A 27,871-nucleotide genomic window follows, 5' to 3' on the forward strand; every position below is an offset into this window, starting at 1 on the left:
TTGGATGCATGTTAAGTTCTCCGCAGTGCAGTGCATTTTTGTGTAAGCTGCTTAAGAAGCTACAGTTTGCACTTTCCAGTGCCTATATTAGCAGCTTCACTGTGAAAGGTTCTTATGTCTCAATTACATAGGTCTGGATCTTGTTTACTAAGTTACAACGGTCCATGTTTATGCTAAAGCTGATTGTGAATCTTGAATTCTGTGAAGGGTGATGGTTTTACAGTGATTTTGTAGATTTGTTTTGTCTAGCATTGCATTATTTGAAAGGTTTTTTTTTTGCCGCTCAATCAAAACCACAGTCAAACAAATTTGTAAACTTAAAAATAGAATGTAATTATGCATAAAGATGCACAAAATCCACTGCGAAAAGAACCACTGCTCTAAAGTGTCAATAGTGTTGTGCAACAAATATATATTATAAATATAAATATATAGCAAAATCTCTAAAATTGTATATGGTCACCACAATATATATCGTCATACCGCCCAGCCCCACTTATGATACTCATAAGCAGCCTCATAACTATTTTGTATAATTTGATCATGCTTTGCACTGACAGTAATAATGTCGTACTTTCAGCTCCACTTAACATTTTTTCCATGTTTAAATACATTGAAAATATCTTTCCTCAAATTCATTGCAGAAAAAGTCTGCAGATTCCGTCTAGAAGAGAAACTAGTCTACTGACACTAGTCTATTTTCAGTAAACCCAACAACATCATATTATTCATGATGTTGGTTAATTATCTCACAAAGTATAGGATATATCATAGATATTCAATATATCACCGAGCCTTACTGCCTCTCATCCATAGCTGTAAACTTGTAATGTCATGATGCCATATGGATAATCAGAAGGTTCTTGATCTTTGCAGATCTTTGCCTGAAGTCTGCACACGTTGTTAAGGCTCTTGTGCTAGTTTCCAATGGGATGTCATCTTATCAAAATGTCTTCCGGCCTGATTCAGTGACTTTCTTTTGAGTTTTGCACGCACTAAAGGGGGAGGGGGGTCAGACTTACACAAAGGACCCTTACTTTATTCTTTTCTCCTGCGTTCTTCTGCTCTAATGGTTTAAAAAGGGTTAAATTGGTATGAGTCAGTCTACAGCCCATCCATGACTGATGCAGCGGTCTCAAAAGTGTGTGGCAGGAATCTAGGTTACAGATTTGCGTGTCACTGTGCCGTTGTATCATCAGAATCATTTCATTGAGTCAGTCAGTGACTCTCTTACCTCTGATGCTAATTATGTTTGAAGCAAACCGCACATTAAGTTATTATGACTCCTGTAGGTTTTTGTTTGGCAGAAGCCCAGTGGCTGTGAAGTAGGGCTTTGTTGAAAATACCGATTTCTGAACTGATTCAAATGTCTACTTTTAAATGAACCAATTTAAATGGAAAACAAATATTCTCAGATTGTTATCCACATAAAACGTGCAATTTAGGTGCGTCATCTACTGCGGAGATGAGTCAGCATCATTGACTTAATCTCTGCAGCCGAAAACATTAACAATAAATTATTAAAATGTTTAAACGTCTTCTGTTTTTTCACGACACGCTTATGATTACTTTTGCAGCTGCGCTGTGGCAAGCTATATTAGTGCTGGGCGGTATGACCAAAAATGTATCACAGTATTTTTCAATATTATACAGGTTTCACGGTATATGATGTTATTTTATTTTTGATGGTGTTAACCACATTTTCTACTGATTGAGAGAGGAAATACTGCAGTAGATTGACTTAGAATGCCATATTTTACTGCCATGAGTGAATATTGTAGAACAATTCCACACTAGCATTAAAGGGCACCTATTATGCACCTTTTCACAAGATAAGTAAAATAAGTCTCTGATGTACCCAGAGTGTATTTGTGAAGTTTTAGCTCAAAATACAGTTTTTTTACAGCATGTTTAAATTGTCACTTTTTAGGGCTGAGAAAAACGCACCGTTTTAATGTGCATCCCTTTAAACGTAGCCTCACAAGCTCGTTCTTCAGAGCCAGGACAATCTCATCTTAAAATATCAAAACACAAACTCTCAGTAGTGGTGTTCATTTCGACCCGGAGTCGGACAATAATGCCTGCAGAGTCAGAGGATGTATGCTGTATGGAAATAGAACAGGTATAGTTTAGTTTAATTACGGTTATAACTTATTTGTCATCTGCTTTTATACACTATTAATACAAGCCTGCTGTAGCGGACCCTGTCCGAATGATGGCCAAAAATATACTGATGAGTTCAGTGAAGTTTATTGTACATCACACAAAAGATGAAGCGTCAGTTTTACTCCAGAAAATCACCGTAAGAGCTGAATAAACACAGTATAAGAAGTGCACATTAAAGTCTTATCCATAAACTCTCTCTCTCTCCCTTTCATTATCATCAACATTCACAGCGAATTACACAAAACACTCGTTACAACTAACAGTTAACAAATATATACACACCTTTTCAGTGGGTGCTTAATAAACTGGTAAACTTTATATCCATAAAGCGACTCAGATGAACTGTAATAAAGTGCGCGCTCTCACTTTCATTTCTGCCGTGATCATTAACGTTAGGCCTATCGCTCCGGAGACTGTAAGCTGGATCACGAACAGTTGTACTGATCCATCCTCGAGTAACAATGAGAGTAAATGAAGATAGTTATGTTCATTCTTACATCCAACAACAAAACACTTCTACAAACACTACATTCTTGTCTACAGCTGCTGTAGCGTCGAAGCAATGTTGGACTGTGTTTAGCTCACTCAGGGCGGGTCTACGCTAAAACTGCAGTGTCAGTCAACAGTCGTGGGAGGGGCTTGTGCAAAAGTACGTCACATTGCCCTGAATCTGAGAACGGCTTGTTCTGGCACTGGGTGGATTTTTATCATTATAGGGTGGTTGTGTACACACACTGCCAACACACATTTATGTTCAACTTCAAACACCATGTAAAAGTGAATTTTGCATAATAGGTGCCCTTTAATACAGGTTTGCAAGGCCCCACAAAATGATGCTGTTTATAAAGAGGTGTCAGCAGGAGGTGGTTTCCCGGGTTACGGCTGTACACAAAGCAGCAGCTTAATCAGGGAAGATAAAGAAAGATTAAATGAAAATAACACCGAAACTTGTCTAAAGACAGTCCATTCCCTTTCAAAGACACACTCATATAAAAACACCCGCGCCTCGTTTTGAATTTGAAACGTGAAGTGCTGATGTCAACAATGTCAAAGCCTTTTGGAAAATCTATTTGTGGCGGGCAGTGTTGATATTGTGAACCAATGTATGGGAAACACTAATATAATTTGACAGTCATCAGTTAAAGTTTAACCTATCCATCTTCACCATCACGCTTAGTAACACACACAGATGTGCCTCACCACAGTTCAACAGCCTCTCAAACAGTGTCGCGCCACGTTCCAAACGTTGTTTAAGTGACATAAACCGGTATTGCAATAGATTAAAAATTCATATCATAACAAAAATAAACACCGGTATTCATTATGAACTGATATACCGCCCAGCACTAATGTATATTTACATAATGTTGTTGAAGAGCTAATCATGGTAGCCAATCAGACATATTTGAGGTGTATCAGATATCTCTGAGGTGTCGGAGGTGTTCACCATTCTGCTCAAAGCGTCACTTTTTTTAAATTTCAGTACCGAAGTCGGTACTTTTTGACAACACTAATAGAAAGCTTTTGAATTGAAATCGAATCGTGAAATTTGTACCCTACTGTTAAGATGGATCAAATGTCTGTATCTTTTGGGTGGGCGAGGGTGGAGGAAATCTAACAAATGTCGTATGCACATCCCCTTATATAGCCGACATCATCTCTACTGTGGAGTTCAACCACTCAGGGGAGCTGCTAGCCACAGGGGACAAAGGCGGTCGAGTTGTCATCTTCCAGCAAGAGACCGAGGTAAAGGATCAACTGATCCCACATTAAATCTGCTTTCATTCCCACATGTCTTTCTCACAAAAATGTATATTTCTTTTTCCAGAACAAGAGTCAGCCACAGTGCCGTAGTGAATACAATGTTTACAGCACATTTCAGAGCCACGAGCCTGAATTTGACTACCTGAAGAGCTTGGAAATCGAGGAAAAGATTAACAAGATCCGCTGGCTACCACAAAAGAACGCTGCACAGTTTTTGTTGTCCACAAATGGTTAGTAGAGCATTGGGGCATTTTGTAGGTTTGTTGTTAACGTTAACCCTGAGCCCTAGGAGTTCCAAGATTCGAGAAATGCTAGGGATTTATGTGATTTAAAAATGCCTGATTATGTAATTTATAATACCAGTAATAAAATGAAAACCATAAAAAAAAAAAACATTTTCTTAAAAAAAACAAAAAAACATTTATTTTTCATTATTAGGGTTGTCAGTGCATGTTAAATTATTTAAAATTATTCAAAATTAATTGCATTTCAGTATTTGCTGAAAATAGCTGCAAATTCTTATATATGGTTTTACATGACCCTTAATATCAAGTAACTAACTAACACATAATTTATTCATACGGCAGTTCATTCTGTTTTTTCTATTTTTTTTTATTTATTAATCACAGTTAAATTAAGATGCTAAACGATCACTTAATCTCTGGGTGTACTTGAATTCACATGGGTTTAAAAGTTCAGCACTTTATACAGACTGATTTATGATTATTTAATGATACTTATAATACAGCCAATACAGAATCCTCTATATATTCAACTGGAGATGCATTGGATCACTTCTGTGAGTTGATTTAAGCTCTGCAAATTCTCCAGTTTTTTCTCTGACTCACTGAAGCGTCTCCATGTTGTCTAAAAATATGAACTCTCTGCTGTGTTATGCAACCAGTGTGTATTTAAAACTCTCTTGAATGGATCGAACGCCGATCTTCTGTTCGCCCACATACGGGAGAAAGATATTTATGGGATAGAGTTCATATAAGACATGGGAAAAATAACCAGATGTTTTAAAAATTTGGTGAACTGTCAACTTGATTTGTTATGCCAGTCAAACTACCTCTTTTTATACATGAAAATTGGCTTGTTTTTTTCCCCAGTTCACATAATTAGTTTAGCATGAGTTGTAAGAGTCATCTGGAGCATCAGGAGATGACGTTGTTCTGTACCTTTGACTGCAGATAAAACTATAAAGTTGTGGAAGATCAGTGAACGTGACAAGAGACCGGAGGGATACAATCTTAAAGAGGAGGATGGGCGCTACAGAGATGCTGCTACCATCACAGCTCTACGGGTGAGTCATGCATGCTTGTCTACACTCAAGAACACTATATCAACAAAAAATTGCCCAAATCTGATCATTTCCATTATTCTTAGGTTTGCAGATTTTATGTATTTACATTACCATTCAGAAGTTATGAGTCTTATGCTGCATTTATTTGATCAACACTGCAGTAAATGGGGCTTATGAAATCCGTTTCCATTTTAATTTTTTGTAACAATAGGGCACCATGAATTTGATTTATTTATCTTTTTAAGGATTCATGACTTAATAGAAATGTATTATCAAAAAAGTAGGGGTGGGAATCTTTTACCATCTCACGATTCGATTCCGATTCTTGAGGCCACGATTCGATTCAAAATCGATTTTCGATTCAAAACAATTCGATTTTATTCATAATGATTTCTAATCAGGTTTCTGATCATGATCTACTCTCATCTGCTTTGCAATACAGAATGACAAACGGAGACATTAAAGTGTCTTTTTCACATTTATTAAGTTCAATTCTCAGGGAAGTGCCTTTTATCAAAAACATTGAAAAAATATTTTTACTTGGTACTTTTAAAGCAAAGTATTTATGATGACCCATAACGAACTTACTTCCAATACTTCCTATATTAATTGTATTAATAAAACAAATGGAAGTGATTTGGCAAGTCAACTGTAAGGTTACATTTGCCAGCATATGTCCCAACATTGCTGAGAACCAACAGGAAAATAAATGTGTGCCTGTACTAGCAGCATACTTGTAGTAAATTAATACAAACTTCAGCATATTCTGAATCTCTAGCATTTAATAATAGACTTCTAACCAACATCCTCTGGTTATTTCCAATGAGCAATATAATCCTTCAGACAAAAAAAAAACATTTTGCTGTAGCAAATTCACAAACAGTTTTCGTTCAAAAATATAGAATTATGTACCAGAAGCTATCATAACGTATAATGCTTGTGGACTTATGCATATTCTGAATAATTAGTAACATACAAAGTCTCTCTTGACTTATACACAACTAAATAATAAAGAGTTATGACTTGAAATGTTTGCTGTATACCACAATCAAAAATAGCAAAGAAAGTGAATGAACATTCTGCAGAGAGTAACTTACAGTCAAAATGTAACTTTTTGTGACTGGCATTGCACATATTGCATACAGATCAGATCGGTTTACACAGCATATTGATGTGAAAACTAAACAATACAGAAATTAGCTCTCATACAAAAAAATACTAAATAGATCACAATGAAATTGCCAATGTTCCATATGTTAGCTTTTAACGAAGACATTCTCTGGTGCCGTTCGGATTTGGCGCTCAGCCATCATGCGTCTGTTATGTGCGCGTCTCTGTTATGTGCACGCCACAGACTGTCCGCGCACTGCACGTCCGCTTCAGAGTTCCGCCTTTTGCGTTCCTTCAATGTTACGTTATTAGTTTTTTTTTTGTTTTTGTTTTTTTTTAGAAAATCGATTTTTGACATTTGTGAATCGATTCAGAATCGTCCACGTCCCGAATCGCGATTCATCTAAGAATCGATTTTTTTCCCCACCGCTACAAAAAAGGTGGTAATCAAATTAAGACAATAATGCATTCATGTATTTTATCTTTTAAAATGTAATCAAATGAAAAGTAAACAATTCCTTTTATTTTTTGGCAAACAAAATGCTGCACAACAGATAGAAGAATAGAATAGAATAGAATCGGGCATTTATATAGCGCTTTCATGTACTACTGTACACCCAAAGCGCTTTACAATCATGTCAGGGGATCTCTCCTCAACCACCACCAGTGTGCAGCATCCACTTGGATGATGCGACGGCAGCCACAGTACAACGGCGCCAGTGCGCTCACCACACACCGGATATAGGTGGAGAGAGAGTGATAGAGCCAATTCAATGTAAGGGGATTATTAGGAGGCCATGATTGGTAAGGGCCAATGGTGTGTGGCCATGACACCGGGGTTACACCCCTACTCTTTACGAGAAATGCCATGGGATTTTTAATGACCACAGAGAGTCAGGACCTCGGTTTAACGTCTCATCCGAAGGACGGTGCTCTTTGACAGTATAGTGTCCCCGTCACTACACTGGGGCGTTAGGACCCACACAGACCACAGGGTGAGCACCCCCTGCTGGCCTCACTAACACCTCTTCCAGCAGCAACCTGGTTTTCTCAGGAGGTCTCCCATCCAGGTACTAACCAGGCTCAGCCCTGCTTAGCTTCAGTGGGCAACCAGTCTTGGGCTACAGGGAGATATGGCTGCTGGCTAATAAAAATAAAAAAATTAAAAAAAAATTACATCACATGATCTTTCAGAAATCCTTCTAATATGGTGATTTGCTGCTCAAGAAACATTTCTTATCAATGTTGAAACCAGTTGTGCTGCTCAGTGTTTTTGTGGAAACTGATCGTTCTTTTCAAGACTTTTGTTCTTTGAAATAGAAATATTTTGTAACATTATAAATAGGGTTGTGCCGATAGACGATAGTATCGTGTATCGACGATAGACAGAGATATCGCCGATGGCAGATGCCTTTGACGATATCAATACGATAATTGGCTCGTTTTTCCATTAATGTATTAAATCATTATTATTATTATGAAGCTAGTATAGTTATTAAATTAATTAGGAACTACAATTATATTTGCCTTGCCTAAATTCATAACGACATCACCACATAACCACACTTGCGCCATATCACGCGCGTATGAGGACTCCTCAAAGAAAATGTTTTTAAAACAGACAAAACAAAAACTACATCCCACAACGAAATTTCATTGCAAGGTGATCCATTCACAAATTGTCAAGAGTGCTTTAACAGACGCATAATTTTTATACAGAGCCTAGATGAAGACGCGGCATCGTTGTTCGTCAGTATTTTGTTTCCATAGCACATTAACAAAATATTTAATGACACGAATAACACTAAAAACAATACAATTACAAAATATTAATTATAATAATAATATCAATAAAATGATATAGGCCGCCTAGGCCTAATACAAGTCTTTAGTTCACGAAGCATCTGTGAAACTCTGCCATCTGTGAAAATCACAAGCAACTTCAAACTTGTTTAACAAGAAATATTCTTCTAATTTTTTCGCTGTCAATAATGTAAGTCCACAAGAGAAATATTCAGCCAGTAAATTAAGATAGTTGCTGTAGCCTACCGTTATCCACCGTCGACTCTGAGAGAACGTGCTGTTAATGCAGCGAAAGCTCAGTCCGTTTCTGCTTTCGTTTTCAGGGATTGAGCGCGTTTACATGCACGTTATTAACTCGATTATGCTGAATAAACTGACAATGCATGTGGTCATGTAAACGGATTAACCCGTTTTCCTTGATCAGAGTCAAGTCATAAGTTTAAGTCGGCGTATAACCGATCGACTTTTAGATTTGTGCCTCTGATTTCTCCTGGCATTTAAAACACCTGCGTTATTGAAGTGCGGTGCGCATGTGAAGTGCATCCAGACAGAGAGAGCACTGGAAGGAGGACATATATCGCAGACTCCGACTCTTTCTTGAATCAAGAAATTAAAACGTGTTCACATCTCGTCAAACAGTCAAAATGCTGCAGATCTGTAACGGCATGAGAGGATAATGTGTGTCTGTAAATTTCCCGCTGACATGTTGAAATACTCCGAGTCAGATACAAGAATGATTAGGATCTTTTTTTTACCTCACTATACCAGGAAATAACCTGATTTAGCCTATTAATAAACACTCCACCTTTGCTAGCAAAATAGAAAAAAGATTATCATTTAAAACGAAGTAATAAAACAAGCAAATTGATGAGTAAATAAGCAAGTTAATAATCAAATAAGTAAGCCCCGCCCCCTCACGATAATATCGTGTATCGCCGATCTCACAGGCTGACGATAGGACAATATGAAAATGGAGCATATCGCGCAACCCTAATTATAAATGTCTTAACTGTCACTTTTGATCAATTTAATGCATCCTTACTGAATAAAAGTTTTACTTTTTGTTTGTTTTACAAACATACTTTTGAATGGTACTGTAAATTTGTATTTTTTATATATATATATATATACAGTATCTCACGAAAGTGAGTGCACCCCTCACATTTTAATATTTCTCAAGGGACAATACTATAGATATGAAACTTGGATAGATTTTAGAGCATACCCCCCCCCCCCCCACACAGTTTTGTGAATGTTTTGAATGAAAGATCAAAAGGATAAACAATGCAGATTTATTTTTACGGCCATCTTTGATCATATTTACCAGGGGTGCCAATAATTCTGACCACAACTGTATATATCTTATGTCACTCCATGACAGTTATAAATTCATAAAACACTTGTAGTTTAAAACTTTACTGAAATGGCAAATAAACATTTAAGCTCTTTGTGCAGGTTCCAGTATTCAGGCCTATGGATCTCATGGTGGAAGCCAGCCCGCGGAGGGTCTTTGCCAACGCCCACACCTACCACATCAACTCCATCTCGGTCAACAGCGACAATGAGACCTATCTGTCAGCAGACGACCTGCGCATCAACCTGTGGCACTTAGAGATCACAGACCGCAGCTTTAGTATCCTAGAAAGTGATTTCTTTGGTTAAAAGCATTGATTTGGGTTGTGAATGTCACGTTGAAATGTCTGAAAATGAAATTTGTGTCGGTTGAGCTGTTATGTGGCTTTAACTCTGCGTCAGACATTGTGGACATAAAACCAGCCAATATGGAGGAGCTGACAGAGGTGATCACAGCCGCAGAGTTCCACCCTCTCCAATGTAACACGTTTGTCTACAGCAGCAGCAAAGGCACCATCCGCCTCTGTGACATGCGTGCATCAGCACTTTGTGACAAGCACTCTAAATGTGAGTTAGAAGAGCCGACTACGTCATATGACAATCCAATGAAACGCTATAGTGTTTTCTAAATGGTATATGCTGTGATGTCATGGGTTAGTAGTATAAAGGTGATTGTGCTACAATCGTTTTCTCCTCTTCTTTGTCTAGTGTTTGAGGAGCCTGAAGACCCCAGCAACCGCTCTTTCTTCTCTGAAATCATCTCCTCCATCTCAGACGTGAAGTTCAGTCACAACGGCCGCTACATGATGACCCGAGACTACCTGTCTGTCAAAATCTGGGACCTAAACATGGAGAGTCGACCCGTTGAGACATACCAGGTGAGAGTTCATAAATAGTGCTTTAATCATGGAAAAAAAAGCTTGTCAACATAAATTTTTCGTCATAGATTTAGTTTACGAAATTAACACTGCTCCGTTGTCTTGCGGACTTGACCACTGTACAAAAAGTTGCCAATATTTTGCTAGTCCTGGATTATGGATTATTAAAAACGTATGGATTATCGTATGTTTACTTCAAATATCTTTAGAGAGCAGTAATTATTTATTTTCTATTTTAACCTAAAATATTATGCTATTATGCTAAGTTCACATGTAATTTGTTTCATTCACACTCTTTGCCAGAGGGCGCCCTCATGCAGAAAGTCCACAAGTGAGACTCATGAATTAGTTCCAGGAAATCCATAATATGGACAGACTTCCAGAGATCTGAATAAAGTGCAGATAGTTTTGACTGATTAAACATGTAGAGGATTAACACACCATTGCAACTAGGGATGGCCCGATACCGATACTGGCATCGGGGATCGGGCCGATACTGTCCTCATATACTCGTACTCGTACTCATAAAAATTTGCCGATACCACGCACCGATACCGCGTACATTTTCCGAAACGAAACTGGCCGCCGCGAGTGCTTTGTCGAGGTGAACTGTGGCATAGACGCGCGAGCTGGTCGAGCACATCCCTTTAAACAGACAACAGTGGAAAGTTTGTTCAGTCGGATGTCAATGGTAAAGAAAATAAAACGAGGCATGTAGCTTATTATTAACGTTAACTGACGAGAGGGAGAGAGAGCGTGAGCGAGCGCACTTCTGTTGAATGCTCTTGATTGCTGATCGTTCACTCAGCACATGTTATTTGGATGAAAACGAAATTGTATATGTAAGTAAAGTAAAACATGAACTGTTACCTGATTTAAGTATAACCAGTGGTTCCCTACATTATTACAGGACGTGTGGACGAATACACACAAAATTATGTAAAAACGCCCGTCTTGGCGAGTATCCTATAGTAAACAAAGTCGGTTATATCTCAAATGAACGTAGCATGTTCAAATGCGGTCCGTGCGTTCGGTCTTAAAGGGGCAGCAGTTTAATAATCCTGCTTCTGTGTTTTAATGTTAATCACACAAAGGACAAAGAAATACTCACTGCTCTTGACTAAATATACTACCCTTTTCAACTTTACAAAAATATCCATCTATATATAATTTATACAGTAATGAATATGCTTTTTTCACATTTGATTACTTTATTCAAATGTCTGTACCTGTTAGATCTACCTGAAAAACTCTAAAAACACTGTTTATTTCATTTGTAGCCTTTCTTTGTTCTATTGTATTTATTTGTCCTATTTGTAATTCGATTGTTTGTTCTTATTTTGTTACTGACTGCTTACTTGTTTTAAATTCACATTAAGCTGGTAGTTTTTGTTGTAGTATCAAAATTGGATTAAATAATTGATATTTCACTGGTTTTGACAAACATCTGAACCACTGACCCGATCCTCAGCACTGAGCCCTGCTGAAGCAGCTCTAAATATGTGCTGTGCTATTAAATGAAATATAGAGCAATAGAATGAACAGTGACAGTAACAGAAGCTCATACAATGCATTTTAGCAGGCTTAATTAAGCATGAAAATAACTGAACGAAATATATATTTGATGAACAAATTAAGCCAACTAATATGATGTATATTCTTTTGGTTTATCTACTAATACATTTAAAAATTACAAATGCAGTGAAAATTCAGGTATTGGTTATGGTATCGGCGAGTACCAAAAATCAAAGTATCGGTATCGGACTCGTTCTGCAAAAAGTGGTATCGGGACATCCCTAATTGCAACAGCATATGGTTTATCTGTGCCTTTATACCTGTATATAATACTATAAAATATATTTTCTTTGTCATTTCTATTTGACTGATAGCATTATTTATTTACTGTTATATATTTAATGTTATCGTGAATTCCTTTGCGTGAATTCCACAAAGTTAAAAATCTGATATGGTGACAGCCCTATTCACGTGAAATACATGCGGATCCATCGACAGAAACATACATTAGTGGAACTCTCTCATCTGTTTTATTCACTGTTGTTTTCACCAAACCATATAATAGATGTCGTCAGATTAACTGCGGTGCAAATGACACATTACAGAACCAAGAAACCTGAAAAAATGTGTTTACTCAAAAATATAAAGCAATACTACTTTTTTTATATATATATATATATATATAGATAGATGATATTGAAAACAGTTGTGCTGCTTAATATTTTGTAGAAAACTGTTTTTTCAGTTTTTTTTAAAATAATTTTAATATCTATTCATCAAAGAAACCTGAAAAAATGATGCGTTTTGTCAATAATATTAGTATTGTATATTAATAGGCTATACAATAAATGTTAAAAAATAATATTAAATATTTTCAAATTTGACAGTAAGAGATTTCTTGGACGCCAAATCAGCTTATTAGAATGTCGTGTATATATTTAAATCTTAAATCTTACTTGGTTCAATTTTAAAATAATTTGTCAGCTATGTTGAGCATATTGTAATGGCAAGAAAAAATATTTGTTGCCAATTGCACTGTAATGTCACAAAAGACTTGCAAATACTTTTTTTGTCAACATTAGGGGGCGCTTTCTTCACTATTTAAAATTGTAGGATTAAAGGAAAAGTTCACTTAAAAATGAAAATTGTCATAATTTACTCACCCTCAAGTTGTTTCAACCCTGTATGAATTTCTTTCTTCTGCTAAACACAAGGGAAGATATTTTGAAGAATGTCAGTAACCAAACAGTTAATATACCCCTTTGACTTCTATAGTATTTTTTTTCCTACTATGGAAGTCAATGGGGTCCATTAACTGTTTGGTTACCAAAATATCTTCCTTTGTGTTCAGCAGAAGAAAGAAATTCATACAGGGTTTGAAACAACTTGAGGGTGAGTAAATGATGACAATAAAAAAAATTCAGTGAACTATTCCTTTAAGGTTGACTAAAAGTCAGCAGTTTTGCCCCAGTCATTTGGGAGTGTCTTAACGCACCCAGATATTTGATTAACATTCATGGCTTAGATGAGGTCATTGTATATGAGTAATTTTAATGTACTTGAGCGTCAGGTTGATTTATTACCTCTGATCTCCAGTAATAACTTTCACTGCTATGTCAGAGTTCATGACCTGCTTTTCACTCTTCTTTTTTTTCTTTTTTTTTTTTTTGCCATAGGTTCACGAGTACCTCAGGAGTAAGTTGTGCTCTCTCTATGAGAACGACTGCATCTTTGACAAATTCGAATGCTGCTGGAACGGAAATGACAGGTTAGACCCTTCACAAGCCTGCATTATATCATTTTCATAAGTATCCTGAAATGTAAACACCAGTCACTACCCAACAAATAAACAAATAACGGGGCGCTTGTTCACTTGCATTGAAGCAATAGCGTAGATTAAAAAGCATTTGGTTAACCGAAAAGACATTGCTATTTTCCAACATCCTACATGTTCTTTTTACTGTATTGATCTGTCCACCTAAAACACATTTTTGTAAAAAAAAGTGTTTTTATATATATAGATATAGATATATAGATATAGATATATATATTTTTTTTTTTGCTAGTCGAAGTTCTGAATGGCCGGTAACTTAAAAATTTAGTAGCCAAATTGGCTGGTGGTTGAAAAAGTTATTTTCAAACCCTGGTCACATTGAATTCCAGTGGGATGAAGTTATAATTAAACTGTCTTCTTTCAGATTCAAGTATTGCTCCCTTGAATTGCTTGCTCAAAATTTAATTTAATACTTTTATTCAGCAAGGATGCTTTAAAATGATCAAAAGTATAAATGTCTTTACTGTCAATGTTACCAAGTATTTCAGTTTAAAAAAATACTGCTCTTTTGAACTTCCTATTCATCAAAGAATGCTGGATTAAATCGTATCACGGTTTCCTTAAAAATATTAACTCTTTCAGTGTTTCCCCTAGGTTTACAGGTTTGGGGGGGGGGGGGGGGGGGGGTAGTTGGGGAAAATTGACACAGACACTATCTATCTATCTATCTATCTATCTATCTATCTGTCACATTAATTGGTTGTCTGGGAGGGTAATGCTTTGTAAAAGTTAACATAAAACACAAGTGTTTAAAAATTCTAACAAATATATTGCTCATTCATTGTTCATTAATGTTAGTTAATACATTTATATGACAAACAAATTTTAAATTGGCTTTTTTTGAGAAGTTTTTATTTCTATGATGCATTTATTGGAGAGAATAATCCTGTCAGACGCAGCACTGCTGTGAACGCGCGTTCACGTTTAAACACAATTTAAACAATGTATTATTCAATGCATTACTTCTATATAATTATATATTAAGTTACTCAAGCAAGTGGTAAAATATTTAACCATGTATTTATATTAAAATCTTTTGCATTTCAATTTTAATACAATAAATCTTGCATGTCACAAAGAACTTGTTTTTCCACCTCCACGAATGTCATTATGTCGCCTTGTTGAGGTAAATTGTAGTTTTCCTTGCTTTGTCTTAGAATGAAAAAAGTAGTATTTAATTAAATAAATTTATGGTATAAATACATACATTTTATTTAATTAATCGCACTTATGGTGAAATAACTACATTTTCAGGTCAATCTGTGTTCATTTTGACCACGAAACATGCGCTGTCACTTTAATTCAGTGTTTGCAGCACAGCAAAAATCATAAACGGCAAAAATAGACTCGGTGCGGAAACGATCGCTGCACTGCTGTATACGCACCGCAACTGGAACGGATCGATCATCGACGGACTGCATCCGCGTGCAGTGTGAAAGCTCTGTAAACATGGGTACGGAAAACAATACTCACCGCATACACACTGCAAACGAAATATGTGTGAAACGGGCATTAGACTTGGAGCAGGAGAGCTACTCCGGCTGCTACTCGCAGTAGAGTGAGTGTTGCCATCTTCAGTTCAGCGACATATTTCCCGCCGCGCGCTCTCTGTCCGCTAGTGCTCATCTGTATTTGATGCAAGTGTTTGTTTGTGTGTGAGTGTGCGCGCTTGCGCACTCATTGGGATAATTGTAAACGCGCAAACACAGACAGAAAAGACATGCCATCGTGGAAATAAGATAAATAACATATTACTTAAGGGCTATTTAGTTTTTGTAATAAAATAAAAACATTTAATCTGGCGCTATAAAGAAAATCAAATCAAATTTACTTGACCTTCAAGGGGGGCGGGGGGGGGCCGTTAGGAGGGCGGGGCGCCCCCCTTATATAATGGTAGGGGAAACACTGTCTTTCCCCGCCAACTCGATTAATCACACTTTTTTAATGATTAATCGCACTTAAAAACGTACGTTTTTATAGGTTTATATTAGTATATGTTTTATTTTTAACAATTATACTTGTATAAATAAACAGATGCTGCTTTAATTGTGTTAAACGTTGACAGCCCTAATAAATATATACTGAACAAAATTATAAACGCAACACTTTTGTTTTTGCCCCCATTTTTCATGAGCTGAACTCAAAGATCGAAGACTTTTCCTATGTACACACAAGGCCTATTTCTCTCAAATATTGTTCACAAATCTGTCTAAATCTGTGTTAGTGAGCACTTCTCCTTTGCCGAGATAATCCATCCACCTCACAGGTGTGGCATATCAAGATGCTGATTAGACAGCATGATTATTGCACAGGTGTGCCTTAGGCTTGCCACAATAAAAGCCCACTCTAAAATGTGCAGTTTTACTGTATTGGGGGGGGGGTCCGAAAACCAGTCCGTATCTGGTGTGACCACCATTTGCCTTATGCAGTGCAACACATCTCCTTCGCATAGAGTTGATCAGGTTGTTGATTGTGGCCTATGGAATGTTGGTCCACTCCTCTTCAATGGCTGTGCGAAGTTGCTGGATATTGGCAGGACCTGGAACACGCTGTCGTATACGCCGATCCAGAGCATCCCAAACATGCTCAATGGGTGACATGTCCGATGAGTATGTTGGCCATGCAAGAACTGGGATGTTTTCAGCTTCCAGGAATTGTGTACAGATCCTTGCAACATGGGGCCGTGCATTATCATGCTGCAACATGAGGTGATGGTTGTGGATGAATGGCACAACAATGCGTCTCAGGATCTCGTCACGGTATCTCTGTGCATTCAAAATGCCATCAATAAAATGCACCTGTATTCGTTGTCCATAACATACGCCTGCCCATACCATAACCCCACCGCCACCATGGGCCACTCGATCCACAACGTTGGCATCAGCAAACCGTTCACCCACACAACGCCATACACACTGTCTGTCATCTGCCCTGTACAGTCAAACCCGGGATTCATCCGTGAAGAGAACACCTCTCCAAAGTGCCAGACGCCATCGAATGTGAGCATTTGCCCACTCAAGTCGGTTACGACAATGAACTGCAGTCAGGTCGAGACCCCAATGAGAACGACGAGCATGCAGATGAGCTTCCCTGAGACGGTTTCTGACCGATTGTGCAGAAATGTTTTGGTTATGCAAACCGATTGTTGCAGCAGCTGTCCGGGTGGCCTCAGATGATCGTGGAGGTCCTGGGCTGATGTGGTTACACGTGGCCTGCGGTTGTGAGGCCGGTTGAATGTACTGCCAAATTCTCTGAAACGCCTTTGGAGACTGCTTATGGTAGAGAAATTAACATCTAATTCATGGGCAACAGCTCTGGTGGACATTCCTGCAGTCAGCATACCAGTTGCACACTCCCCCAAAACTTGTGACATCTGTGGCATTGTGCGAGTTGCCTTTTATTGTGGTCAGCCTAGTAATGCTGTCTAATCAGCATCTTGATATGCCACACCTGTGAGGTGGATGGATTATCTCGGCAAAGGAGAAGTGCTCACTAACACAGATTGAGACAGATTTGTGAACAATATTTGAGAGAAATAGGCCTTTTGTGTACATAGAAAACGTCTTAGATCTTTGAGTTCAGCTCAAGAAAAATGGGGGCAAAAACAAGAGAGTTGCGTTTATAATTTTGTTCTGTATGTATTTGCATGTTCAGATATTCTGGGGGCCATATTTTTTTTGACTGGTAAAAAATGCTGGTGGTGGCAACTACAATGCTATTAAACAGCATATTAGAATGATTTCTGAAGAATCATGTGACTGAAGACTGGAGTAATGCTGCTGAAAATACAGCTTTGACATCACAGCAATAAATTACATTTAAAATTTGATTCACATAGGAACCAGTTATTTTAATTTGTAATATTTATCTTACTGTTTTTACTGTATCAAATAAATGCAGCCTTTCTGAGCATGAGACTTCTCTCAAAAACATGAATTTTTTTTTTGAATGATAGTGTAAATAGCTATTATTTTCTAAGAAATGTATTGTGTAGTTAACTAAAAAGTGTTAGTACTTGATTAAACTAACTACATTACAATATAGAAATGTATTTTTAGCTAGTAAACTATGCATTACATGGAGAGTAGGAAAGTGCTATAAGCATGTTCAAAAATTTAGAAACGAGCATTAAACAGCAGTATGTAGTTACAAGATGAATTGTGACTTATTTTATGTACTACAGTAATAAGTCTAATTTCCTATTTAAAACTCTTTTTTGAGATTTAAAACATGGACCCAAGAAGGTCAGTAAGGTAGCAGTCGACATATAGTCCAACCACTGATCTTGCATGACTCTCCGTTGGGGCCCAGACTGGCTCTTATCTCAGGGGAACTTCTAATCACTCTTAGACAGACCGAACAACAGTGGTCACGGTCAGTGGAAGATTGGGTTAGCATGTCATGAAGACACGTCAGTGTTATTAGGGTCACAGAATTCGGCACTACACTGGGTTTCGGACAGGAATGCAAATTGCGTCATTGGAAAAGGGTTCCCGTCTAGCATCAAGCATCCCGTCCCATCCCTAAAACCTACAGTCTTGAAATTAATTCCAACCTAGACCTTTAAAGAGAGAGTTCATGAAAAAATGGGTCATTTACTCGCCCTCATGTTGTTCCAAACCTTTATGACTTTGGTTCATCTTCGAAACACAAATTAAGATATTTTTAATGAAACCTGAGAAGTTTCTGTCCCTCCATTTGAAAGTTCAGGTGACCAAACTCAAAATGTAAAAAAAAGGTCATAAATGCATCGAAAAACAAATCCATATGAATCAAGTGGTTTAATCAATGTCTTTTAAAGTGATTTGACTGCTTTGTGATTTTAGTTTATATTTATTCAGATGTAAACATAAATAAGTAAACTGAATCACACAGAAGCGAAAACAAACCTCACTAGTTCTTGTGTGCATGTTTATTGTTTATATAAACATGTGCATGTTTATATTGTTGGTGTCGACCATTGTTTATTTGAAAATAAATGCCTAAATCAAATCTGATATATATATATAGAGAGAGAGAGAGAGAGATGAGCGATCTATTCATCAAGCCAACGCGCAAACTGCCGCAAATGAAAGTGAAAGTAAGTCGTAGACGCTCAAAACACAATCATATTCATTAATAGTAAAGAAACAAAATGATATTAGGCTACCAGTGCTGCTGTCGCTCTCTCGTATCGCTGATTTTGAAATGAGCTTATGATCAATAAAATGCAGCTCATATCTGTTGCTTTTGGTGATGTAAACTATGCATAGGCCTACATTAAATCTGCATATAGCACGGGAATAGAAGATCCGATTTATATCAGTTTTGTGAAAACACACTTATGTGACGAACATTAGGTGTAAATGGAATCGTTTTGATCAGTAAAAACGCATGAAGTGACCAGGTGTAAACAGGCCCCTACACCATAAAAAAAGTCAAGTAAACACTTAGGGCCCTATTTTAACGATCTGAAACGCAAGTAACTTTGTGGGCGGGATTTGGGCGCTGTTGCTATTATACCGGCGGGATAAATGACTCTTGCGCCCGACGCAAATCTAAAATGGGTTGGTCTGGAATACCTTCATTATTCATAGGTGTGGTTTGGGCGTAACGTGAAATAAACCAATCAGAGCGACATCTCACATTCCCTTTAAGAGCAGGCGCGCTTGTTCCATGGAGGATTGGTATTATAATGGTTTTGCCAGACGCACGCCAGGAGCGGTTCACAGCCGAGGAGACCGACGCTCTCGTCAGGGCCGTAAAACACAGATAAGTGACATTGTATGGGGATGGGAGAAACCCACCCAAATTAGCTTCGGTTAAACAGGCATATAATAATTTGGGTAAATTTGTAAGCTAGATTTATGCCTATTTTTTCACATCTTCATAGACACAACAATTAGCTACGTTTACATGGACACAATCGGAATGAAATCAATCCGATTGATGAATCCGAACAAGGTGTTTACATGAATGATAAATAAAGTAATCGGGTTGATGTGCGCGTTTATATGTCACAAGTTTCAAATCGGATCTGATGTTTTGACATGCGCACACTGCACGAATATACAGAGTTTCCCGCTTTTTGCGCATAAATATTCTCTTCTATTGGTTCTTTATTTGTTTTAAACAGCAGACGTAATATTAATTCGTCTCTGGTCATAATTTAGAGCATATTAACCGTTTTGCCGTGCTGCTTATTGATCACGCAGTAAAAATGCCCCTCCCCGCGGCCAAAACCAGACGTCTGTGGATGAGAATCCAAAACAAGCACTGGTGGGACGTTGTCCTGCTTCACGTCACAGACGCGCGAGTGAAATGAGGATTTTAGAATGACAGGGAACTTATTAATAATGACACTTTATTCAACAGGAAGGAACAGCTCGTTCTGCACATCATACGTCATTACGCTAGTTAACGTCATCGCACATGCGCAGTCCTTTCAGTTTTGGTTTTCAATCCGATCAAGTGTTTACATGTTCTCTCGAACGGATTACAAAAGGGATAAACCACCCCTTTCAATCTGATCGAAATTTTATTCGGATCGAGCTCAATCGGATCGATTAAGGTGTTTACATGAAGGTTTTTTAATCCGATTGAGCCGTCAATCCGATTATAAGTGTCCATGTAAACGCAGCTAATGATTTCCCTCGTGTGTTAATATTTTTCCTTAATAATAATGTATGGTTTTCTAAAAATGAGAACTGCTGCGTCTGTGTGTAGATGAGAAGCAAAGTGTATGCGTGTTGTGCACACGCTGCATTGATTATGGCCAAGCATGCACCCTTAAAATAGCATATGAATAACATTTTCAATATAGGAATGATACATGCGTCAGTGTACAAAGTCAATTGCGCTGGGTGCAAGATAGGGCCCATGGTGAGCTACGCAACACAGTATGAAGCCTATAGTCATTATCTCAAAAAAACAAAACAAGGAACTCCCGCACACTATCAATACTTGCAAATGAGTATCAAAATTTTCGTTTAGGTCTCACCAAAAGGCAAGGCAAGTTTATTTATATAGCACATTTCATACACAATGGCAATTCAAAGTGCTTTACATAGAAGAAATTAAAATAATAAAAAGAAATAAGAATAATTAAAACAGTTTAGAAAAATAAAATACAGTACAAACAGTCAGACGAACAGCGGCACAGTGATCATTCATTAAATGCACAGCTAAACAGAAGTGTTTTGAGTCTGGATTTGAAAGTGACTACTGTAGGAGCACATCTGATCTCCTCTGGAAGCTGGTTCCAGCTGCGGCTGGCATAACAGCTGAAAGTGGACTCACCATGCTTAGAGTGAACCCTTGGTATTTCTAGCTGATATGATCCTAATGATCTGAGTGATCTGTTGGGTTTATATTCAGTGAGCATATCTGCAATGTATTTAGGTCCTAGGCCATTGAATGATTTACAGTGAGGAAAATAAGTATTTGAACACCCTGCTATTTTGCAAGTTCTCCCACTTAGAAATCATGGAGGGGTCTGAAATTGTCATCGTAGGTGCATGTCCACTGTGACAGACAAAAAAAAAAAAATCCAGAAATCACAATGTATGATTTTTTTTAACTATTTATTTGTATGATACAGCTGCAAATAAGTATTTGAACACTTGAGAAAATCAATGTTAATATTTGGTACAGTAGCCTTTGTTTGCAATTACAGAGGTCAAACGTTTCCTGTAGTTTTTCACCAGGTTTGCACACACTGCAGGAGGGATTTTGGCCCACTCCTCCACACAGATCTTCTCTAGATCAGTCAGGTTTCTGGGCTGTCGCTGAGAAACACGGAGTTTGAGCTCCCTCCAAAGATTCTCTATTGGGTTTAGGTCTGGAGACTGGCTAGGCCACGCCAGAACCTTGATATGCTTCTTACAGAGCCACTCCTTGGTTATCCTGGCTGTGTGCTTCGGGTCATTGTCATGTTGGAAGACCCAGCCTCGACCTATCTTCAATGCTCTAACTGAGGGAAGGAGGTTGTTCCCCAAAATCTCGCAATACATGGCCCCGGTCATCCTCTCCTTAATACAGTGCAGTCGCCCCCAAAGCATGATGCTACCACCCCCATGCTTCACAGTAGGGATGGTGTTCTTGGGATGGTACTCCTCATTCTTCTTCCTCCAAACACGTTTAGTGGAATTATGACCAAAAAGTTCTATTTTGGTCTCATCTGACCACATGACTTTCTCCCATGACTCCTCTGGATCATCCAAATGGTCATTGGCAAACTTAAGACGGGCCTTGACATGTGCTGGTTTAAGCAGGGGAACCTTCCGTGCCATGCATGATTTCAAACCATGACGTCTTAGTGTATTACCAACAGTAACCTTGGAAACGGTGGTCCCAGCTCTTTTCAGGTCATTGACCAGCTCCTCCCGTGTAGTTCTGGGCTGATTTCTCACCTTTCTTAGGATCATTGAGACCCCACGAGGTGAGATCTTGCATGGAGCCCCAGTCCGAGGGAGATTGACAGTCATGTTTAGCTTCTTCCATTTTCTAATGATTGCTCCAACAGTGGACCTTTTTTCACCAAGCTGCTTGGCAATTTCCCCGTAGACCTTTCCAGCCTTGTGGAGGTGTACAATTTTGTCTCTAGTGTCTTTGGACAGCTCTTTGGTCTTGGCCATGTTAGTAGTTGGATTCTTACTGATTGTATGGGGTGGACAGGTGTCTTTATGCAGCTACTGACCTCAAACAGGTGCATCTAGTTTAGGATAATAAATGGAGTGGAGGTGGACATTTTAAAGGCAGACTAACAGGTCTTTGAGGGTCAGAATTCTAGCTGATAGACAGGTGTTCAAATACTTATTTGCAGCTGTATCATACAAATAAATAGTTAAAAAATCATATATTGTGATTTCTGGAATATTTTTTTTTTAGATTGTCTCTCACAGTGGACATGCACCTACGATGACAATTTCAGACCCCTCCATGATTTCTAAGTGGGAGAACTTGCAAAATAGCAGGGTGTTCAAATACTTATTTTCCTCACTATATATACCAGTAATAATACTTTAAAATTAATCCTAAATCTAACTGGGAGCCAGTGTAAAGACCTGAGGACTGGTGTGATATGTTCATATTTTCTGGTTCTGCTCAGAATCCTGGCAGCAGCGTTCTGTATGAGCTGCAACTGTCTTATGGTCTTTTTGGGAAGGCCAGAGAGGAGTCCATTACAATAATCCACCCTACTGGTGATGAAAGCATGAACAAGTTTCTCTAAGTCTTGTCTGGAAACAAAGCATCTAATTCTTGCAATATTTTTGAAATGATAGTATGCTGATTTAGTTATTGCTTTGACATGACTACTGAAACTAAGGTCTGACTCCAGAATCATACCAAGATTCCTGACTTGATTTTTAGTTGTGTTTGGCGTCAAGGTATGCATTCACCTTGAGAACTTCATCTTTGTTTCCAAACGCAATGACTTCAGTTTTGTCTTTGTTTAACTGAAGAAAGTTTTGGCACATCCAACTGTTGACTTCATCAATGCATTGGCACAGGGAGTCATTGGGGCTGTAATCGTTAGGCGATAGGGCTAAGTAGAGCTGTGTGTTGTCTGCATAGCTGTGGTAAGCAATTTGGTTCTTTCTCATTATTTGGCTCATTGGGAGCATATACAGGTTGAACAGGAGTGGCGCAAGAATTGAGCCTTGAGGGACTCCGCATGTCATGGATGTCCACTCAGACTTATGGTCTCCTATACTCACATAATAAGGCCAAAAAAAAAAAAAGTTTGGTTCCGGTTGGATGTTAGTTGAGGTCATGGGTCGGTAGGGAATTATTTTTTTATTATTTTTTTTCCAGTGGCAGCAAGAGATGGGTAGGAAATTTTTATAATATTTTTAATTTTACTTTACAGTAGCGATGGATACTCTATTTTTTTATAACATAGCCTACCTATACTACATGTACATACCTATACCACCGTGTGTGTCCCAGCATGTTACACACACACGCTGATTTTAAATGCGTGTACTTTTTTCTACTCCAAAAAACCAGACATCTCAAGCAATGTTTCATCTAATACCTTTAATAGTATTAACCTCAATACAAACGGGGGAAACACGGGTCTAAACACGGGTTTAAAACAATCACATGCAAACGTAAAAATATATGCATATTTTTAGGAACACATCTACAAAAATATGCCTGTATTTCAAGTTGATAAAATAATTTAAAATCCACATCAATTTATTCGCCACGCCCTCCCATGATCTATAACGTTACCTAGGCTACTTTCGCTTTTAAAAATTCATCATAACCGCGCGCGATCTGCTTGCAGTCGTCGAGATGGATGCTGAGGAGTTGAAGAAAAGAATAGCTAACTTAGTGGAGATTGTAAAGTTGTCGACAATACGGAGTTATCTTAAGAAAATATTGTGAAAGGCTTTGCTGCATGCATTTTCGTGTTGGATTGCCGTAAATGTGGAACTTCATCGCTGAGGAAGCACGCAGATAACTGTGGTAACCAAGCAGTTCTATCGAACAGTATTTTTCATATTTAACAATGTTAAGTATGTGTGGTGTGCAGGGCGTGTTTGAACCCAAAATTGTCAAATGTAGCTAGACGAAATTGCGTGGCAGATATAGTGTTGTAGCCGCGTCTGTTCGATTGGTAAAATGTTAGGCTACTCAGTTTTGTGGTAACGTTAGCCATGTTGTTCATGTACCGGCCTTTTGACAGCTTCGGCTGAAGTTGTCCTTGTGTTAATTGTCGTGTAATAATCTCGGTATGACCTGGCAATAAACATTTTTGTAAGTGTGTCTATAATGTGATTGGCTAAACTGATTTAATGTCGGGTGTCGGTTCTATTTTAAGCGGGTCGGGTGCGGATTTTAATTAGTGCTGCTGTCGGATAACGGGTCGGATGCGGTTTTAAGCACTGCGGGTACGGGCGGGTGCGGATTTACAAAATCGGACCCGTGCAGGACTATGTCTTGCATCGCAAGAGTGCTATACAAAAACGGTGCTGTACAAAAACGTAAATTATAGTTCGCCTCAAAGTTTTTTATTTGTGTATTTATTTCATTTGTATTATTTCTTCCCCAAGCTCATAAAATAAATTTGGGTCGCACATAAATTGACGGTCGGTCGGAAACCGGAACCAAACACAAAATTTTTTTAGGCCTAACCTCTCCCATCTAAGTATGACCTGAACCATTTTAGGACTATCCCAGAAAGCCCCACCCAGCCTGTCAAGAAGTATGTTGTGATCGACAGTGTCAAATGCAGCCCTGAGGTCGAGTAGTACCAGCACTGATAATTTGCCTGTATCAGTATTTAAGTGAATATCGTTTATTATCTTTATGAGCGCTGTCTCTGTGCTGTGGTGCGGTCGGAAACCAGATTGAAAATTTTCAAAGTATCCATTCGAGCTTAAGAATTTGTTCAGCTGATTGAAGACAACTTTTTCAATGATCTTGCTTATGAAAGGAAGATTTGAGATCGGTCTATAGTTGCTTAATATGGTCTTATCCAGATTGCTCTTTTTCAGGAGGGGCTTGACAACTGCAGTTTTCAGGGAGTTTGGAAAACTCCCAGAGAGAAGTGAGGCATTTACCACTTCTTGGAGATCTGCTTCTAAACTGTTTAACACACTTTTGAAAAAAAGATGTGGGAAGTGTGTCAAGAGCGCAGGTTGATGTTTTAAGGTGCTGTACGGTTTCTTCCAAAATTTTGCCATCAATTTCTTTGAAATCAGACAAAGTTACTACTTTCTCAGGTGGTCTGATCTGTCTGACCCCAGTGCAACTCAAGGATGTGCTGATCACCTTTCTGATATTATTGATTTTCTCAGAGAAGAAAGAAGCAAACTCACTGCACTTGCTGTCTGAGAGCATTTCATTGGGAATCTGGCTTGGTGGGTTTGTCAGTCTCTCTACAGTAGCAAAAAGAGTGTGTGTGTTTTTTAAATTGCTGTTTATAATATTTGAGAAGAAAGTCTGTCTAGCTTTGCCTAGTTCCATATTGAAAGCATGGATGCTGTCTTTGTAGATGTTATAATGGACTACAAGTTTTGTCTTCCGCCACATGCGCTCTGCTTTTCTGCATTGTCTTTTCATATTTTGCACTGCTGTTGAAGACCAAGTGACCAAGTGCAGAAAATGAAGTTACGACCAAAACAGTCGACACTTAGGACAGGAAGAGGACAAAAACTAATTTTCTGCAATTCTAACTTAATGTAGCCTACTGCAAGTACTGCAAAGGAAAAAAACAAGCGGGCATTTGTTTTGTTTTTAACACTTTATACTTTATTGAGGTGTTCGTTCTTTTTATATATTTTGAAGTAGGCTAAAAATTATAATTGCATAATTATTAAACAGGTAGTTCACCCAAAATAGAAAATTCTGTCATTTATTACTCTCCATCATGTCATTACAAACCCGTAAGACTTTCACTCATCTTCGGAACACAAATGAAGAACTTTGATGTAACAGAGATTTCTTTCTCTCCATTGACAGCCTACACAACTACCACTTTGATGCTTTGAAAAAAGTTCATAAAAAGATCATAAAACTAATCCATATGAATTGAGCAGTTTAATCAACTTTTTTCACTGTGGTCCTATATTTCTTTGTGTGCTCCCAAATTTTTTCATTTAGGAGCACATGTACTCCTTGGGAAAAAAAGTTGGCGTAGAACCCTGAATCTCGCAATTCTGAAAAAAAAAAAAAAAAAAAGTCAATGATGGAAACAAGCTTACATAATTTTACTACGCCTTACTTTTAATTTTTGGTTATCTGGACTTTTCAGAATTAACAATTCTTATGGGTTTGGAACGACACAAATTCTGTCATCATTTACTCACCCTCAGGTTTGGGTGAACTATCCCTGTAACTAGCCGAATCAGGTTTATTAACAGCATTGTCTTTCTGGTTGTCGTCTTTTGTCTTAGTGTGGTGATGACTGGATCCTACAACAATTTCTTCCGAATGTTGGATCGCTCCCAACGGCGGGACGTCACCCTGGAGGCTTCGCGCGAGAGCTGCAAGCCCCGGCAGGTCCTGAAGCCGCGCAGGGTTTGCGCCGGCGGCAAGCGGAAGAAGGACGAGATCAGCGTGGACAGCCTGGACTTCAACAAGAAGATCCTACACACCGCCTGGCACCCGCAGGAAAATATCATTGCCGTGGCAACCACCAACAACCTCTACATCTTCCAGGAAAAAGTGAACTAATACTGTCCTGTCGTCATGGGGAAAGAAAACCTCCGAACCTCTCTCTATGTGGAAACAAAAAAGATGAACTAGCAAAAATCATTTCTGTGACAACCACCATCATCACATTACCAACCTTGGCCTACTCCAGGACAGGATGAACTAGTCGAGCCAACTTGCGGCTACCAATACTTTAACTGGTTCAGACTGGTCTGGAGAAGAGCGCAACCTGGCTTTGGCCTCTGTGGCACCATGACACGCGCCTTGCTCTGGTGATGTGCCAACCTGTGTCTGTACCCTCCATCCCTTTTCCCCTTACCCACAAGCCTGAGCCCAGGGACAAAATGGGCGGCAATCTATCAGATTTCAACCATAGTTTTTTTTCTTGTTTTTGTTTTTTTTGTTTTGGTTTATTCAAGGTGTCTGTATAAAAACTCATTTGAACTCATGTGGATGTGTCCCTGTGTCCTTTAATCCTCCATATGTTGTTTGTGCCATTGTAACCGTTTTTTAATCTTCTCAGAGAAACTGCCAAGTTGTTTAGTTTGTTTTAATTCTGTTTCAAGAATGTTTTTCTGATTTTTTTCTTTTAGGTTTTTTTTTTGTTGTAGTTTACTACTTTTTACATTTCATAATGTCCCATTACACTCCATACAGCTACGAATGGTTTTGGCCCCGTTTCTTTTCAGAAATCCACGCACTCATACCCACCTCATCACATTGGCCCAAAGAGCTTTTCCTGTTCTTTTCTGTGGCACAGACGGCATTGCCGTGTTTGCTGTAGTAGTCTTACATCTACACTTGTTCAAGCACATACACTCCAGTTTGACTGCTCACTCATTCAGCCTTACAGGGTTTATTTTCCTTTGTGACTCATGCTCGGTTTCTGTCTACACTCTCTCTATCTCGAGTTACACGTTGAGAAAGATTATAGAGATTATGATAATGAAATGGTATTTATAAACGGAACAAACAATTAAACTAGAGTCGTGTCCT

General features: G+C 38.3%; 1 protein-coding gene across 2 annotated transcripts in view; it reads left to right on the plus strand.

The window, feature by feature from the left end:
- ppp2r2ab (protein phosphatase 2, regulatory subunit B, alpha b) overlaps positions 1-27,323 on the plus strand; it is a 31,245-nt gene extending 3,922 nt beyond the window's left edge. For both annotated transcript variants that reach the window (XM_084104842.1, XM_084104843.1), the window contains exons 4-11: positions 3,815-3,912; positions 3,995-4,160; positions 5,124-5,236; positions 9,605-9,782; positions 9,905-10,069; positions 10,211-10,380; positions 13,572-13,663; positions 26,617-27,323. In XM_084104842.1, coding sequence (XP_083960968.1) covers positions 3,815-3,912; positions 3,995-4,160; positions 5,124-5,236; positions 9,605-9,782; positions 9,905-10,069; positions 10,211-10,380; positions 13,572-13,663; positions 26,617-26,896 — 1,262 coding nt within the window. In that variant the 3' untranslated portion in view covers positions 26,897-27,323. The remainder of the gene's footprint in view (positions 1-3,814; positions 3,913-3,994; positions 4,161-5,123; positions 5,237-9,604; positions 9,783-9,904; positions 10,070-10,210; positions 10,381-13,571; positions 13,664-26,616) is intronic.
- Positions 27,324-27,871: the final 548 nt, after the last annotated feature.

This window comes from Abramis brama (assembly GCF_963993115.1).
Source record: "Abramis brama genome assembly, chromosome: 25".
NCBI lineage: Eukaryota > Metazoa > Chordata > Actinopteri > Cypriniformes > Leuciscidae > Abramis > Abramis brama.